This window comes from Falco biarmicus, chromosome 5 (assembly GCF_023638135.1).
Source record: "Falco biarmicus isolate bFalBia1 chromosome 5, bFalBia1.pri, whole genome shotgun sequence".
NCBI lineage: Eukaryota > Metazoa > Chordata > Aves > Falconiformes > Falconidae > Falco > Falco biarmicus.
Window position 1 is genome coordinate 86,198,818 of NC_079292.1, and position 18,268 is coordinate 86,217,085.

The 18,268-nt window shown below is 42.1% G+C and overlaps 1 protein-coding gene across 5 annotated transcripts in view; it reads left to right on the top strand.

Moving 5' to 3' along the window:
* GRAMD1C (GRAM domain containing 1C) overlaps positions 1-18,268 on the top strand; it is a 53,612-nt gene that overhangs the window by 21,331 nt on the left and 14,013 nt on the right. For all 5 annotated transcript variants that reach the window (XM_056342192.1, XM_056342190.1, XM_056342191.1 and 2 more), the window contains exons 4-9: positions 272-375; positions 2,135-2,230; positions 3,403-3,483; positions 9,848-9,966; positions 11,121-11,241; positions 15,249-15,408. In XM_056342192.1, coding sequence (XP_056198167.1) covers positions 272-375; positions 2,135-2,230; positions 3,403-3,483; positions 9,848-9,966; positions 11,121-11,241; positions 15,249-15,408 — 681 coding nt within the window. The remainder of the gene's footprint in view (positions 1-271; positions 376-2,134; positions 2,231-3,402; positions 3,484-9,847; positions 9,967-11,120; positions 11,242-15,248; positions 15,409-18,268) is intronic.

Below are 18,268 nucleotides of genomic sequence, written 5' to 3' on the forward strand. Positions count from 1 at the left end.
ATCTTGCCTAATGCCTCGTCTGAAAACAGAGGATAATGCACAGAGGGGCGATACATGGAGTGCTGTCCTCACACAGATACTTCCATCAACTCTGGCTTTGGGGTTTCCAGAACAATGGTCTGGATGCAACCCAAGACAAATCTGTCTTCACAGACTTTTGAAGAGTGAAAGGGCTTTTTATTTGTATGTAGTATGCTTACTCACTTGAAGTTAACAGGTTTGGGTCAACTGAGCTGTAGTGAGTAAACTTGCTCTTGCTCTCTGTACATAGATTATGCCTGTGCACTCCAGAAGGATATCCTGCTGCAAGGACGCTTATATCTGTCTGAAAACTGGCTCTGTTTCCACAGCAACATTTTTCGATGGGAGACCACAGTAAGATCTCTCCACTCACTTGAATCCCACCTTTTGTTTGTCCAGTACTATCAGTATGTCGGAGTCCTCAAACAATCTTATCCTGTCCATCTCATACTTAGTATAACTTTGTGCCGAGTGGGAATGCAGATCCATTGCTCTGTAAAATGAGAATAGCATTGGAGACATCTGAATGCTGAATTAAGCCTGCTCAGTCAGTCATTCAGCATAAGAATGATTTCAGGAGTTATGCTAAAGCCAATCTTTTACATTTCTAGATGATGATTTGCCTCTCCTTACCAAGGAGAGTTGCTCTATAAAAGGATGTAATAGTCTCCTGTAAGACCAGGGGCACGATGGAGTGTCTGATGTTGCCCTGGTCAAGAACTCTCCAGCACTGAACTTTTAACTGGTTTACTCTTGTGTGTAAATACCAGCATCTAATAGCTGAAGACCATCCTTAAAAGACCTCTGCAAGTTCTCGTTTTGTGGTTTGTAATTTTTGAATGGAATGAGCAAAAGTAGATATTTGTGGTGTGTTTGCCCTCTATTTTCTGTCCAATTAGGTTAATGAGTTTACATTTTTCACTCAAGCAGTTGAATATGCTGAAATAGCATAAGGCGGTGAATGAGAAAGAAAAGCTAATAGGTGATGGAGATGTGTCAAAATGTTTGCAGCTGTGAGACTGCTCATACCTTAAGTTAATCTCTTAAATTCTGCTGTGTGTGCTCTGAAGTACATGGGACAGACAACAAATAGCTCATGTACTTAAAACAATGAGGGGATGTAGAAATGCTTAACTGAAAACCAGGTGCAATTTCATCAGGTGAATTTGATGATTGAATGTTTCTTATTGTAGACTTGAGATTTAAAAAAAAAAATTCCCTTTGAAATGATACCCTTTGAAATGACCAGAATACATAAACTAGTCAAAGACTGATGGTTGGATTTTTTTTAGCTGAAGCAGCATAGATCCTGGTAACATTCTGCTAGGCAGGCACAAACAGGTTATCTTAAGGCAACCTGAGCTCATCAGCTACAAGAGTAGAAACAACTTTTGGGACCTCCTTAGTGGGCTGTGTTGATGCAGAGAGGGAGTAAGTGGATGACCTTCTGCACACACAGGAAAAAAAAGATCTAGCTGTATGTTCTTCCTCTCTCTAAGCTGAGTGGCAGCACAAACTTACCTTCAAGGGAAGGGGATGGGCTGAAGGGAAATGGCTTGTTGCAGCCAGTCAGACCATGCTCTTCTAAACAGAAACGTTTCAAGTACTAATATGCAAGGCAAACACCTAAGCAGGAAGATTTCCTTGCAGTGTCTGGACTGCAAATAAACCCCTATCAAAATGGACTAGATCGCAAACTTCTGTGCGATGCCACAGGCAAAAGAGTCTGTTACCTGGTCTATGTCCTGTCTTATGTATGGGTACAGATTGGGATTGGCTTTCAGATCTGTCGTTTGATGTGGTTGGGATTGTGCCCTTTATCCTCAAGTGTTGCTGGAGGAGTGGAAGGAAAGAAGAAAGAACTACTTGCTTCTCTAGTCCTAGTAATGAAGGAAGAGAAGATTACTCTTAAGTCATTTTTAATTTGCTTCTACTTTGAAATGCTTGCTGTTAGGGTTAGCAAATGGAGATAGTAATTGTCTTTGATCTCAACTGAACTACATCCCGGGGTTTGGGTTTATTTTGAGTTTCTCCTGCATGTTCTGTGACTTTGTAAATTTTTAGTCTTAACAGTTATTTTTAATGTGATTTAATAAAATCTGTCTCTGCTTAGATTACTATTGCCTTGAAGGACATCACTTTCATGACAAAGGAGAAGACTGCTCGGCTCATTCCAAATGCCATACAAATAGCAACAAAAGGAGAGAAGGTGAAAACCCGTGTTTAAATACATTTTAAAAAATCACGATGTCCAGAGCAGAGCATTTATTGTAGTTTTAAATTTGCATAAGCAGCTTCCAGGTCAAGTCTTTAAATGTAATTGGGATTAGAAGACAGACTTAGTGGTTTGGTCCTTGTGCATATTGGCTTGATAATTCAACTTTAGTTTGATTGTAGAATCCCCTAGTAGTGTTGATGCAGTAACCAGAAAGTAAGGGAGTTTTTATCCCACTGATTTTCAAAGGAAAGCCATTTGAAAACAAAAAGTTCAGGGCGTGAATTCAGAACGTGCATCCTTCAGATCACAAAAATATCAAACTCAATGAATTTAAAGTGTTTCTGGAAGAAAATTGCTGAAAACAAAAAGGCTGATGTCGTGGGTTTCAAGTCACGGAGAAATCTACCCATAGAATGTGCAATTTCATGTGTTGGGTATGTAGAAAAACTGGAAAGTATTACACAGAATGTTATGTGCAATAGACTTACTGATACTTCTGTAAATGCTTTAAAAATAATAATTCTTGGCTGGATACAGAGAATAGCTTTCCGGGGTGAATCTGGAGCTGTGCTTTGTGAAGGAACTGTGATTCCTCCTATTTGTCTGTTCCCTCTCAATTTATTAAATATTAACTTTAATTGTCAAGGAAGATAAACCTTTCTCTGCTAAACAAACTTTCAAATGGGAAAAATTTTAATACTGAAAATGATACACCTAATTTGGTCTCCTACTTTAATTTCATGTCATCTTATGTGAAGAGATTAGTAAAAGGAGTATGTAGTGGAAGGATGGAAAATGCTGTGGCCTTTAAGAAACAGGCATATGCATTTCTGATGTGTTCCTCCCACTTCCAAATAGGTCATGGAAGATTTAACTGTGTAGTTAGTTGAGGGGGAGCTCTTCCTTTGTGCCAAAGGTACAAATGATTGCAATCAGATGCCCAAAAGAACAAGTGCCTTCAAATAGTATGTGAATATTGGGGAACTAACTCTTATCTAAAGTGATGAAACATGTGGAGCGTGAGGATTATGAACCCAGGTTTGTTGAATAGGAGAGGAGCATGCCATCGCTGAAAACCTTAGGATATCCAAGATAGAAGGAAGCATTCTGGGTTTCTTGAAAATACCTATAAGTGAGCTTTTTGCACTTTGTTTTTCCTGCAGTTTTTCTTCACGTCATTCAGTGCAAGAGACCGAAGCTACCTCAGTATCTTTCGCTTATGGCAGAACGTGTTGCTGGATAAGGTAAGCTTGTAAGTGCTAGTACCAGTAGTTAAGTAACAAAGTAGTCTGTCTGATGTAAGCAGATGTGTCTTTGGAGGATGAGAGACTTCCTTTTAGTTAGCTTTTCCTTTCTGACAGGGAATTCTAATCTGATATTCTCCTTTGACTCCTGGTACTTGAGATCCCAGGTAAACTTCTCATCCGTTCCTTCCCATACTGCCCACCTACAGCTTTTGCTGTTGATGGAACATTTTGTCTTTGAGGAGAGGTTGCGTGCTTCACTTTACTACCAACTCAAGCAGATATTACTAAACTGGCATGCACTTACTTCACGTTTTCTTTGGCTAACTTGCAATCAAAAAAGCAAGAGGCTTCTTTGTGAAAGCTTTTTTTCCCCTTTTAAGGAAAAAGCTAAAAGTCACCTTCTCGGATAAGTTAGCTGAACCTTTGCCAACCCTCTCATTACAACTCCCCTGACCTTGAATAGATGCAACAAAGGCAGGCTGTATGATATGTAGGTGTATTTTGGCAACTTCTGCTAGTTAACTTGATTTATATTGCAATTTGTGGACACTTAAGCTAATCTACTTTCTAAAAATGTGCTGATGCTTTTGTAGAACATCACTGTAAGTAATGCAATTTTTGTAAACCAATTCCTTCCTGTTTGTGGCTCTCGTTTAAATATTTCAACACAGTTGCAACTGAATGCTGAAATATCCATATATAACTCTGCACTACAATGGTTCCCAAAGGCTTAAAGCTGTGCACTACTTAAAAAACCTTGCATGGGTACTATATATAAGATTAATTTTAGGGCAGACTAGAGTCACTCTTTGTTAAACAAAAGCTGAAAATAAAGTGCCATTTAAGGCGAAAGTAATGTTTCCTGCAAATATCTCTCATATCAAATACTAGTTAATTGTAACATCATAACCATCTTTTCTGGAATCTAGCAGTAGCACTGCAAAAAACACAATGTACGATGTCATCTTTTGACTGGAACATGCAGCTGGAACCTTGTTCTCTTTTTGTCAGGAAAATTTTGCCAGGAATAGTAATTATCTTCAGTTGGGTAGTTTATGGTGCTGGTGGGTGAATGAACGTATGGGTGTTCAGGTGTATGAACATATCCAAGGGGCTAGAACAGGGGCAACAAGCTCTGTGCTGTTCAGTATTAGTTTTTCCCCATGTGTTTTCACTCTTCAACAGTGAAATGAGTGTCACATTAGGAACAGGGTTTTTTCACTTCACAGCAGTAACTGAAGGATAGATATGGAAGCAGAAGGCATGGAGTGCATGTAAAGTGAGATGAATTAAGCCAGCAGGTTTTAGGGACTGGTGCATCTGAGTAGCTTGGGAACTCTCCTTATTCTTTTTATCTAATCTTGCTATTAGCTTTCTTGCGTCAACCTAAGTCTGTTACGTGAGTTTCTTCTTGGGGTTCTTAGTTGTAAAATGGAACATTGCCATGAGGTGTATGTAGGGCTTTTTAATGTTGCATGTTTGGAGCTGCTTATTGAAACAAGATTTCTGTTAGGTTGAGCTCCTGCTTCTGCGATGTAGTAGTGACTTGATTCTCTGCTAGAATGTGTTTTAAGTCACCTGTCAGCCTGCTTTGTAATTCCTTATTGCTTAACCAAAATAGATTAAGCTATAGATGGGCATTGAGGAGTTGAAAGTAGAAACCACAGTTGCTAGAGCTGGATCCATGGACTCTGCTACAATGATAGTTGTCCACTTACCTGTTGCTAAAAGAAAGCCCAAAAGAAATCCGGTTTCATTGCTTCCCCCCTGCCCCACGCCATGTCAGGAACAACATACATTTGAAAGAGATCCCATACATTTGAGGCTCTGGTATGGCATGCAATGGTCTGAGTATGTGAAGCCTGGTGTTTCTGGGCTCCAGTGGTCAAAGGGATCCTGTCAGAAATTGTAAGGCTTGTGACAAAAAAAACCCCAAATCTCACTCTGGAACCAATTCCAAAAAGAGCTGGTTTTAATGCTTCCTCTGCAGATATCCACAACTTTAAAATACTTAGGTAACTCGGTTATTATCTAGAGTGTATCTGCTAGACCTGGAGATGACATCCAACTGTGAAATTCTGAAATAAAGTCAATTCTGGTGTCATCAGAAGTATAACTGAATGCAGCTGTCACAGTGCTAGTTTGCGCCACCTGATGGTGAATAACCCCTAATTTGCAGGATTTTGATCCGGGGGATTGGAATTGCGTTTGCTTCAAATCAGGTTTGTGCAGAGGTAATTTTCAGTCACTGGCACTGGCCTCTTCAGTGCTTCCTGGGCGTAGATTTCACGTTACAAGGTCTCACCTCTGAAGAGTGACCTGCCTGCTTTACCTGATACACCTTAAGCTTTCACCACCTGCAGAACATCTAGGTGGGGTCAGCATGCCCTTTCCCAGATCTCCATCTTGTGGCTGTTCTGCCTTCTACCTAAGTATCACAGGTGCTAGACAGTTGAACAAGTAGTCTTCCGTGAAGTCTGTCTTTCTATTAAAAATTACTTGCATTGTGTAAGAAAACAGTGAATAATTACGTGCAGTTCCATGCCTAAGCTTACTTAGCCATGAAGATGCTCTCCCCCGATTTTGCATCACTGTTCTGATAGGACTCCTGGTCCCTTCAGCTGAGTTGTAATTCTCTAGCTTCAGAGCTTCTCCTTCAGATCTTGCTCAGAGTACAATACTGTACGTTTGGCGCCCTTCACCTTTGATTCCTCTGGGAATCAGCAGGTACCTTCCTCTTAATATGGTCCTTTCTTAGGCTATTTTTTTGAAGTGTCCCTGTAAAGACTTTTCTTTCAAGGAAAATTCCACTTTTTTTCCATTGCTATTGCAAAATGTGCTCTGAGTGAGCCTCTTAGGCTTTTACCTTGCCATTGTTTTTAAATGTTTCTGGTTGAAGGGGAAGCATCATGGAAAATAAGGAGTCATTAATGCAGGTCTGGAAGAGACATGACACCGGTCTTGATAAAACAGATAGCTGCTTCCCCATCCGCTGAGGCTTTCAATAATACATCAGTTCATAAAATCAGCCAAAATTCCTGTTTTGCAGCAGGATTTCCAGATTGGTAAAACAAGCTTACTAATGGTTGCTGTTGACAATAAGAATAATGCTATTTATACTTTCACGTTATTTTCCTAAAGCTTATGGGTGTCAAATAACCCTCCAGTTTAAGGGAGAAGGAACAAATTAAAATCTAATTAGGCAGGTCATTCAAATCCCAAACAAACACAGGACTCCTTATTTCTAACGGAACAAGATCTTAACTTAATCTGTCTCAGTTCCCATGAGTCCTCTTCCTTAGAGTTGGATTTATTTTCCCATTGTTCTTCTTAAGCTTTGCTGGGTAGAGATTTGCGCCTGTCTCCAGAGATATTGTAGCAGGTAAGTCTAGAGGTGTGAGAAGGGACCAGAATTTCTGATGAGCTGGGCTTCTTGTGGCTAACATACACCAGGACAGCAGTTCTGCCTTCCCCAGCAGCTTCTCGGGGAAGGTTGTGAAAGAGATCTTTGTTTGCACTTTTGTGTGCAACCAGGGTTGTTTCAGAGATCAGAGTGATTGGGTTGATTCTGACCTTTGTGTTTGGGCAGTTAGAGGGGAAGTCTGCTATTTACCTCCCCTGTCCCGCAAACAAGCGGTCGGACTGAATTCTAGATCAGAATTGCCTGGTGGGAGTGTGGTGTGTGGTGGGGGGCTGTCTCTGGAGTAACCCTGTACCAAGTGTCTCGTTCTTATTTCTGCATCTGTCCATAGAGGGTAAAAATCAGCAGCTTTGCTTACGTCAGTGATTTTCTGTAGTACTGCGTGTGCCATGCCACTGCTTTGTCTAGCGTGAAACGAAGTATTGATGTTATATGCTCCTGGCTGGAAAGACAAAAAGCGTCCCAGCTGCTTGCTGTAGCTTTTGGTTTTGTATACAAAGAGAACAGAGGAAAGGCCATCACCTTGAGCAGGCAAAGTAATTCATGCTTAGATTCAGCCTTTCAAGTTTCAGAGCTTCTCAAACCATCCTCTCAGAAGCAGAAGGCTGGCCCGGAAAATGTGTGCCCTTTGCCTTCAGAATTTAAAATTTCTGATACAATAAAGCAAGTCTGGTTTGATCTCGGGCTGTGACCATTAACAACTTATTACATCTAGCTGAGCTAGGAATAATTGAGCAGAGCGCAAGAATCCTGTTTCAGAAGGAGAAATGGGTAATGCTGACTACAAAGCCACAGGAACCAGCTTTGTAGATTCCTATGACATGTAGCTGAAAGGTTTCCCTGCTCTCCTCAAACCATCGCACACCCGGCACGAGGGCAGGCGGATTTGGCCACGCAGTGGTGCAGAATGTGCTAGTGAAGTTAATTAGCGACATTAGCTATTTCCCAGTTATTTTCTTCCAACTGGAAATAAAGGCATTGGCAATATTGGGCAATAGAAGTGGAAGTGGCTTTGTTTCTGTCCTTCGGTTTCTGGTTGAAGGGTGCGCTGTCTAGAAGATAGACTTTGGGATTTTGGAACCATGCGACGCCTGCCTCTGTTCTTAGCTGTTTAATGGAAAGAGGTGTAGGTGGTCCGTGGTTCGGGGTTTATTGCCGCACAGGACAGCGTGCCTGGGGACAGGCAGGCAGCCGTGTGGCTGCGTGTTCAGCCTTGCGTGGGCTGGGAGGCTGCGGCGCTCGCTGCTTGCGCCCTTGTTTTATACCCCTGTGCTGTGTGTTAATGTGCTGTTTGTCCTCGGTAGGACTGAACACCTTGAAACTGAGCCCTCCCGACAGGACGCCTGTGGCCGCCGCTTCCCGAAAACCCTGAAACCTTGTTGTACTGGGAGATGTCCCAGGGGGACGGGAGAGCCCCCTTGGCGGAGCGCTCGGGAACAGCCGCGGCCGGCTGGGTTCGCGCTGCCCCCCGCTGGGGGGGAGGGGGGGATGGGGGGCGTTGCGGCGCCGCCCGGGGGTCCCACCCGGAGGCCGAGGGGGCAGAGGGACACCCGTGGTGTCTGCCCGGGGGGTGCCCCGGGAGCCGGCGCCGGGCGAGGGGGGGCGGCCCCGGCCGGGCCCCGCCGCCGCCGAGCAGGAAGTGGGAGCGGGGGGGGCGGGAGCGGCGCCGCGCGGCGGGGAGCGCCAGGTTTGTCGTGTGTCGAGATGCGGGGCGACAGCGTGGGGGGGGGGGCGGACGGCAGCCCCGGGGGGAGAGCGCCGAGGGGGTGCAGGGGCGTGCGTTTGCATTGCTGCCGGTGGGTCGGCTTCGCGGCGGTCTAAAATTGCGGGCAGTGGAACGCTACAGGTGGTGCGGGAGGTGGGGAGGATCACTTAAAAGCCCTTTAAATAATGCATGGCTATTTAAGGTGATTATTTCATGCAAATAGCAAGCAGTACTGGTGTTACTGCCTCATTAGCGCGGCTCTGTTCCCTTGATCAATATGGATTGTGGCTGAGGCACATTTTCCAGTGTGGTATGTCTTTTTTTTTTTTTTTTTTTTTTTAAAAAAGATTGCTATTGTTGCTTCCTGAGCTCTGCTAAATCCCAGAACCTTCTTTCCTTTCTCTCTTTTTATTTTTCATTTATACCCCCCCATCCCCCCCCTTAGTCCTTTACAGTCAAAGTGGACTTTGAAACGAGTTGCTTACTTTGCTAATAGAAGTTTGTCATACTCCTTTCACTTCCTGACTTTCCTGACGATCTGAGAGAACTTAAATTTATCACAGTAGCTGTGGGAAATCATGGAGCAGGGCAGAGAGATTCTAAAGAAGGAGAAGAGTAGCTAGCAGTGAGCCAAGGTAATAGCAAAACCAACTATTTTTTCATAAATGGGGTTCTGGTGGTGTTCCAAAGCGAGGACCTCCTGTCCCACCCTTGGCAAAGCGAACACTTGGCTGACCTAGACACCGCTGTCTCTAGTGACTGAAACGCTAGCCTCTCACCATTTGTAAAGCACTCTGAGCATCCTGAGGAAGCAGGCATGTATCTATTAAGCAGTTTGTCCAAGATCAAAGAGGGAGTCCCTGGCTGTCTACTAAGTTACTGGTCTTGTGCCATATCGAGTGAAATTCAAGAGGCTGTGCTACCTTGAAGATATCTGTGAAAACATGGGTGACGTGAAGAAGCAAGTAGTGGCTACAAGTGTGTGTTTTCTTGAAATAATGATTTTTCTTGTCTGGTGTTACTGCTTGAACAGTGATGGGTTGGGAATATGGAGTAGACGGGAGTACAGTTCCCCAAAATGCTGAAATCCAATCTTGAAATGTGATACTTAAATGCTTTCAGACCTTGTCAGAATCGAGGTTAAAGGCTGTGGCGTAATTCAAACTTCTTACTGTTTCACCTCCTGTGCCTTACTGTCCCATACCGTAGTTCTTGACTAGCTTGCTTTCTTCCAGAGGCTGACCAAGCAGGAATTCTGGCAGCTGGTGCACCAGAGCTATGGCTCTGAGCTGGGCCTGAACAGTGAGGAGATGGAGAGCTTCCACTCGTCATCTGAGGACAACGGGCAGTCTCGGTGAGGAGAGGCTCTAAAGCTTAATGAAATACTTGGGGAGAAGCAGTGTCCTCTTTCTTAGAAATTCTTTTTCCAAAGTGCTGCTGTAACCTTTCTGGTAAGGCTAAGCCTGTAGTAAAAGGATGCAGAGAACGAAACTGCAATAACTGAGAATGCATAAAAGCTTAATTGTGCTCGTTGTCTAAAATAGTAGGAGCACAGCTGAGGCCCCTTAGGGGAGGGAGATAGGAAGAACAAGGTCTTCCTAGGTCTGCTTGGGGATATCAGCAGGGTAGCTTAAATACCATCATGAGAAAAGGTTGCGATCTAGGCAGGATCTGTATGCCCTTCAACAATATGGAAAGGCTGAATGGAATGTTGCTATGTATTATGTTCAGACATTTTTTTTCTCTCTATGGAGACCGAAACACTCGTTTTGCATGGCCATCCTGATGTCTGAGGTCTTTAGCTTATTTTAATATTGTCCTTGGCTTGAATTGGGAAGTTGGCGTAATATAATTGTATATGTATTTTTTTTTGAACAGTGCCTTAATATTTCTTGAAACAAACGTGAACTAACTTATGAACTGTCAGTGCCAATCTAATAACAGGGCTTTAATTTTTGTATCTCTATGTAAATAAGTATGGCCCTATAAAACTGAACAATGTAACATGTCTGTTTTCAATCCTGTGTTATCAGAGTATGTTTGTTAGGGGAAAAAAAAGCTCACTGCAAGCTTCAAAAGATGTCCTATTAAATATTTCCTGGGTGGGGCTTTTTCCCCCCTGTAAAAAAAAAAATGCACTACTCGGTAACTTTAAAATAAGGGATGCAGGAAAAAACCTCTTGTCTCCAAGGTTTCTTAAAACATTTTCTTTCCAAATTTGTTCTAAGCTATTTCTGTTTTTTATTTTCCCACAACATTTACTTTCTCTCTGATTCACCAGTGCTTGGCTTTACTAACCTCATGGTCAGAAACTGAACCTTCTTCAGAGGTGGCTAGGGTGACGAAAATGTCTTGAGAGATTAATGAGCTGGATGTGGGAGAATGAGTTGGAAGTTTTTAATATTAGCTGAATAGCCATTGTTTTTAATGCAAAAATCACATGAGAAGCTTTCTCGGATTTCTCAGCACTTGTATCTCCAAAGGTGTCTTCCATTTTGCTTTGGACAGATCCAGCATTTGTGATGACTCTGGAGAAAGGGATGAAAAGCTACCCAAAATGATTGGTTTAGTTCAGGAACCCACGCTTCAAACAGAAGGAGAGTCGCTGAACAGACATGCGTTGCCAGGAGTAAGTGCTGACACAGCCTTTCTTGCTATCTGTAACTGATAAACATACATGCTTAACTTGTATACCTGTGAGCATGGGATGCATGGGGATTGTAACTTCTAAAGAAGCCTTTGAGAATTCATGATAGTCTAAGAGGTTTTTCACATGAGAAATTTAATATGAGTATCTTCAGGTTTCAGGAATATTTCTCTAATTTAGAAATGAACAAAATTCTGTATAAGAGAATATTGTTGTTTTGAGTTTCAGCAATGTCCTGTTGCTAATTCACTGTATAACCTGGCTAGAACGCTGAGGCTTATGCCCTGGTCTCTCTTTTCTTTTTTTTTTTTTTTTTTCCTTTTGTTTAAAAACAAAATTGTGTTTTTCTCTACCTTCCTAGGGACCATGTGCATTTTTACACAAGTGCTTTATGAAAGTAATGCTGCTCTTCACATCCACATTTTTATGCTTGTGCTGTTTGTCATTTAACAAATATCTCCTCTTATACTTCTGCCTCCTGTATACCTGAGGTTTATTAGAGGGTAGTTACGCTGTGTTATCCTTGCCTTCAAAGGTCAATTAGTCTGTTGTGAATATGAAATCTCTTCTTATTGAAATTTGTGGCAGTGTTTCAGAAGGAAGGGGGAAAAAAAAACCCCGTGCTTGATGTAATAAAGACGAGTTTCCCCTTAATGCCTTAGGTTAATGCAACTGAACAAGGCAGAGTGCTTCACTCATGGTTGTATGAAATCATGAATGTATTTGGCTGTTTGGAAGGGCAAGCACCTTAGCAGCGGTATCTGCGGTGCACAGTTGCTGGGACTCCTGTACGTAGCTGTAGTCCTGAAAGGTTATAGGCATTTTTTTTTTCTCTTGGTTAATAGATACCCCAGGGGAAAAATCTTGAAAAAGCAAATAGAGCACCAAAGCATTTCCTATAAACTTCACTAGGCCTGGGTACCTAATTGCTCTTTCTGCTTTGGAAAATTTGGGGAGGGAAGAAAGGAGATGATTGTAATAGTTTTTACTACCATATACAGCTGCTGGCTTTTGTCACTTGCTAAAACTGATCTGGAGGTTAAGCAGGCTTTAAATAGTTTTGCTGAAATCTAAGTTAGTGGGTAGAGACTCATATCCAGCAAAAAATACTGGTATTTGTCAGATGTTAAAAGCTTAGTTAATTGGGTGATGGGTATCCCTTGTGGAAATCCTGGCAGTATAAACCAAGATTTTTGGAGAGCTGTAAGGGAGGTCTGGGAGGACTGCAGATGCTGCTGGAATTTGGGCTCTTCAGGATAACTAAAAATCTACCCAGGTAGCTTTGATTTGGCCTTTTAAGTCTTACTTGCACAAGAACGAGCCATCTAAAAATAATTGCTCTGCCTGGGAAAGAAGTGTGTTGTTTACCTGTTGGATGCCACACCCAGAGGTGTCTCTTGCAGGTGCTAAATCTAATTGGGCATGTTGCTGAGCAGTAATGCATGGGGATTTGGTCTGTATGCAGGGGAAAACGCTAGGATTTTCCCTTGAATAAACTGCCTTTAAAAAGCCCTGTAATTACAGTCTAAAAGTGCAGCCTTGATAAATGTGTAACTAAACTGTTTAGCTTACTGTTTCAGTATAACTAAAATACATAGTGATTTTGTTCAGCTATATGTGTCACTTGGTGTTTCTCAAGAATGTCAACATTCTCCACAGCCCCAGGATTACAGCATATTTTGTAGAAGCACAGGGGCAATAGGAGGAGGCAGCAGTGCTTAGGATGCATTTATCAAAAACTATTGCACTGATGACACAAAACACAGTTAATCATCTTCCAAAGACTGGAAGGAAACAAGCTCAACATCTCTTTTACAGCTCTGATGGGCAACGTAAGTCCCAGAGTGCTCTTCAGAGGAAGATCTGAACTAGTGGGGGGGTTGGCCATAGTACTTGACCTGTTTTGGGAAAAGTATTGTCAATAGCTGCCCATAGTGGATTGAAGAAAATCTAGTGCATAATACCAGTTGTAGCTTATCTCCTTCTCTTAAGTGCAGTTCATCTCGCTGTGGGAACCACCTTGTTGCTTGTATTTTCAACCATCTTCTTCCCTCTACCAGTTGTAGGGAGTTCTTCCAGTCCCAGAGCCTGCTCTTCATAGGTTAAAAACAGAAGAGCCTTGGCAAAGAACATAGCAGTACTGGACTGGCTTAGGAGAGAAATGTGTATGAGGAAGAAATTATGTATCTTTAATTCCAGCTGACAATCTTAAAATCATTGCCCTTTAGTGTGTTAAAAAAGAAAAACCACACCCCAAAACCCCACAAACCACCACCCCAAAAAAACCCAACAACCCCCCAAGAACCCGAAGAAAGCTGTTTGAGTTGATCAGTTATTCCAAAAGCCTCAGCATGAATCTCCTCTTCCCTGACAGCATGAACGGCTTTTTTATAAGAGCTGTTGCTCTTGTCTTCAGACTTGAGCCTGACTTTCCTGCTCTGCTCGTGGCGTAGTCGGCTGCTCTTCTGCTGCTGGTGGGAGCCCCACTTGTTCACCACATCCCTAATCGCCATCAAAATGCTACAAGAGTTCCTTGGATTTGTGCTGGATCTGTCTGTCAATTTTCAGACTGTTTTACCACAACTAGCTCCTTTCTGACTTCCAGCTGTATTGGTAGAGTATTTTGACATGGATATGTGGGTTCAGTCCTAGTTCCTGTTGAGTGACTTGAGTATAACTTCAGGTATGGTAGCTCCTTTCAGTAGCAGTATTTGTTAATTGATCTGCTTTTCTGATGCAGTCTTTTTTCTTTTTTTTTTTTTTTTGACTTTGAGGGAGTTATTTTTGCCTGCTTATACTGCAGTCAAATTCATGCCTGTATCTGTTTTCCAGCCACCCACCTTCTGCTAATGGCCCTCAGTCTGTGAAAAAGTAGACGGTCTTTACTTTGAAAAAAGCCAAGTACAGGAAGTTCTTGATGGCTGTTCAAGTAGGGGATGCTCTTGCATTTCTGAGTCAGTGCTGAATAATCTTTAGGGGATGATGGTGTTGCAGATGAATTGGAATTACTCAGTTGAGGAGGAATGATCTTATTTATTACAGTCTGTGTGCTACTGCATATGAGGGGCTGTTGATCCCAGCTGTTCCAGTGGAGGCAACGGGAACTTTGAGAAGTTTAGAATGAGAACTGTGGTTCAAAGCTAGTAGCTGAGCGTTTTGGGTGGCATTTGGAGATGTATGAACCTCGTGCTTACAATTCCACTAAAAGTTACTACTTGAAGTATGCAATGGCATGGAAGCTTAGCTGCCAGTTATTATAGTTGAGGGTTAAGAGCTGCATCATTGATTCAGTGACTGATGTTTTGGGGGATATCCTGCTCTACATATTGGAGGTAGCAAACGATACTCCATTGGTTTGTTTCAGAGAACTGACATTTTACAGGTAGGATGGCTCTAGACAGTGTTTTAAAACTCTTTTTTTGGTCAAAAGATAATGGAGGCCTCCAAAATAAGAACATATTTCAAACAGGTAATTGGGATGGTCTGATCTTGCTGAGAAAGGGAGACCGTGCCTGTTTCATTGTGCTTCCCCTCAAGATTGTTGGACCCCTTGCTGAACTGGCAGGAAAACACTAACCTGATGAATGAAAAGTAAATGTTAGGTTAACAAATTTATAAATGCTAGTGTTGATGCAGGGAAGGGGACCAAACAGTGCAGATGGGTGCAGAGGGTCTGGATAGGGAGTAAACTGTCCCCTTTAATGCAGCTCTTGGTATCAGAACAGATAAGTAAGTCTGCCCCTTGTCACCAGGGTAAAGTGAAAGTTTGAAATAAAGAGGAAGGGATGCTGGCTGGGGTAGGGGAACAGGGGAGAAATTAGTGCTTGCCTGGTAATTCAGCAGGTAGAACTTGTGGCTTCCTTTATATGGCTTTCTTTGAAAGTAACTCTTTCTGTGTCTCTTTTTCTTTTAAGTATTACTTAAAGTGATTACTGATGCTTTGTTGTTTAGGTTTGTGTTTGTTTTTTTTTTCCTCTTGGTTGTTTCAGGTGGAGGAGTCCACAAGTGAGAAGCAAATAAAGAGCCCTCTTCTATCTTCAGAAAGAAAACCTGTTAAGCTACTTAGGAGCAGGTCTTTAGAAAAGTCCTTGGACCTCAATGAGAATGAAAATCTTACAGAGAAGAGCAGTGCCTCAGATAGTGAAGAAGGTAAATAACAATTGGGAGCTGAAGACAACCTGACTCTGGTGTTCCACCTCACTTGTGGAGCAAGTTAGAGAACTTTCTGATGTTATGAAACTTGTTTGCTCATTTGTTTCACAGAATTGCAGCAAAAGTATCTTTGTATCTTAGTTTCTGAGGACGAAAAAAGTTCTGTTGAGGGTATTTAGAATGAAAACAAATTGTGGTTTTGCTTTTTCTTCTTTCGGTGGGTAGAGTTGCTAACAGCTTAAACTAAAAAAAAAAAGTTTCTTGACAACATGGTGGCATTTGTTCACTTTCAGTGCTTTCTCAGGCATTTCAAATATTTCTTTGTTTTCATGTCTTGGGAACTGAGAGGAAACATTTCAGATTGTTCTTCAGTTTCTGAAAGATTCCCCCCACCTCCTCCTTTACACTTCTACTTTAAGTCATATGGGCTTCATTGTTGTTGAAGGAGTAAACTGAGGAACTCGCTGAAAGTTCAGGCAAGACAACTTCCCAGTGTTCAGGAGAGTATTATGCGTATTCTGAGTCTGGTCTAAAGATGAATAATCTCAACATGTACCTTGGAGCAGATTACACTGTGTGCCACCAGAGTTAGTATCTTAATGGATCCTAATACACCATCCTCATAACTCATACCTTGTTACCCGGTACAAGATGAGAAGAAGCTTGGATGCCACAGTAGTGTAGAGATTGTAACTTGGCTGTTAGGTGCTTTCTTTCCTCTTCTCACTGTAGGAGAGAAAAGCATAGCTGTATGTCTCAGAGGGGTTTTGGTATAAACATTTTTGCTGTGTTCTGGGGAGACAGTAAAAGCCGGAGTGTGCCTCCTACCCAGGCTGGATGACAGTGAGACTCGTGCTGAGGTCTGTGGGTGCTTGTTATGTGGTCCCACAGTAGCCTCTGACAAGTTCTCGCTCTCTAAGGTGAACTTTTAATTTACTGTGGCGAACTTTTCTGTGCCAAAGGGCCATAGTTGTTCAAACAGTTCACTGAAGCTGTGGTGAATGTTCTGTTAAATATCCCAATTTTGGACTCTATAAATGCTTTTAACATCAAGTGTGCACAACCAGGATTGGTTCCAAAGTTGTATGGTGATGTGCAAATGAAAGGCAGAAAAGCTCAACAGTCACAGTGTGCTCAATGGCAGCTGAATGTTCCTTTCATACACAAGGAGATAACTTACCCTCATCACCTCTTGGCAGGACCAGAACAGCTCAGTTAATTGAGGCCAGTTCTTAATGTAGCTGAGAAATTTTACATCTCATCCTTTCAGAGTTAGCAGCTGAAGTTGCTTGAAGGTGTCATTGTGTTGGGATCGCTGAGGTGTCCAGGAAAGCTTTACAAAGTCATGGATTGGATTGGCTGCCTGCAAGTTGTGTTTGTTGCCTGCTCACGTACTTTATATGCAATTAACTTGCCTTTTGCTCACCCAAACTGCTTCTGTGTTCGCTTGAGTTCAGATTTGACTCAATGCATGTCAGGTTGTATCATTTTTGTGAACATACCTACTTGAACAGGCTGCTCTTCATGCCATACTCCTACACACTTAACAAGCTTCACAAATTAATTGTTTACTTCATTACAGGTATGTCTTTTAGAGCAGCAGAAAGTTTTGGCCTTTGGATGTTTTGGGTATCTTGTAGTTTTCCTGTCCTCTTAAGTAACATATCTCTTCTGTCCTGGATTTTATGGCAAAGGTCTCCAGTGAAACCGAAAACAGTCCTGGTGTCTTTCATGCTGCTGTTTGCCAAAACAATAGTAGTAAATACTCCATCATCCCTGCATTGGTGATGTTGAGTAAATAAAGCATATTGAACTGGAGATGCTTCTTTAATAAAAAGAGAACCAACTGCATGCTACTTTTCTTACTTATCCTCCCTCCCCCAAGACTAGTCTTTTTTTTATTCAGAGCAGGATTTTCTAGTCTCACAACATTAATCTTTTGTCTCTGATTCCCTTCTTCATGCTTAGAATTTTTTTCTTCTGTTTCTCTGTCTGTTTTCCATTGCAGTTGCCCCATACTCTTACAAGGTGAATTCCTTCATGCAAAAGAAACTAGCTTACCTACATGGCAAAGGTTTACCCATGCGATTAATTTCTCTTGTGTCCTCTGGCTTGTACTCAGGCTGCCCATGGAGGTGTCCTGGCAAATAAGGTGAGGGGCGAGCTCAAGACTGTTCTCCAACTCCAGGTCCACCTGACACACGGAAAGCTGGAATGCCAGAGCCATAGCAACACTAGTTCCCTTGCCCTAAGCAATTCTCACATTGCTTACTTGGGGGGATGGGTGTGTGTGTCTCACTGTGCACCATTGGCCTGTTGATCTGCATCTGGATGCTTTGGTTTGGTTTCATAAATTGGAGTATAAATCTCGAGCCACGACAAACTTTTGGCTAAGCTAAGAATTAGTATTTGCGGTCTTGATTCTAGATTTTAGGAAACAAATTTTAGTTCAAACACAGAATATCTATTTGCAAAATAGAGCCAGGAGATTCTGAATTTCCTTAAATGAGACTTGTATGTAGGATTTGTTGTGGGTTTGTGTTTTGTGGTTTTTTTTGTTTGTTTGCAGTGACAATGTTCAGCAGCATAAAATAATTCAAAGAAAGGTGCGAGCAGGAAATTGGCAAAGTCTTTTCTGTTAAAAGCTTTACTCTGTATGGGAATATCCTAAATTCCTGATCTTGCATAACTTGACAGACATACTGTATTGTTTCTATTTGTACTAATTACCTTAAATGTGTGGTCTGCAGGAGAGCATAACTGCCTGCACTGTAGTGCTGTGAGATGGGTACAGTAGTGGCTTGACTTTCCTTGCAGGTGGGGATGGGATATAAGAGGCAGAAAATGTTTGAAATGC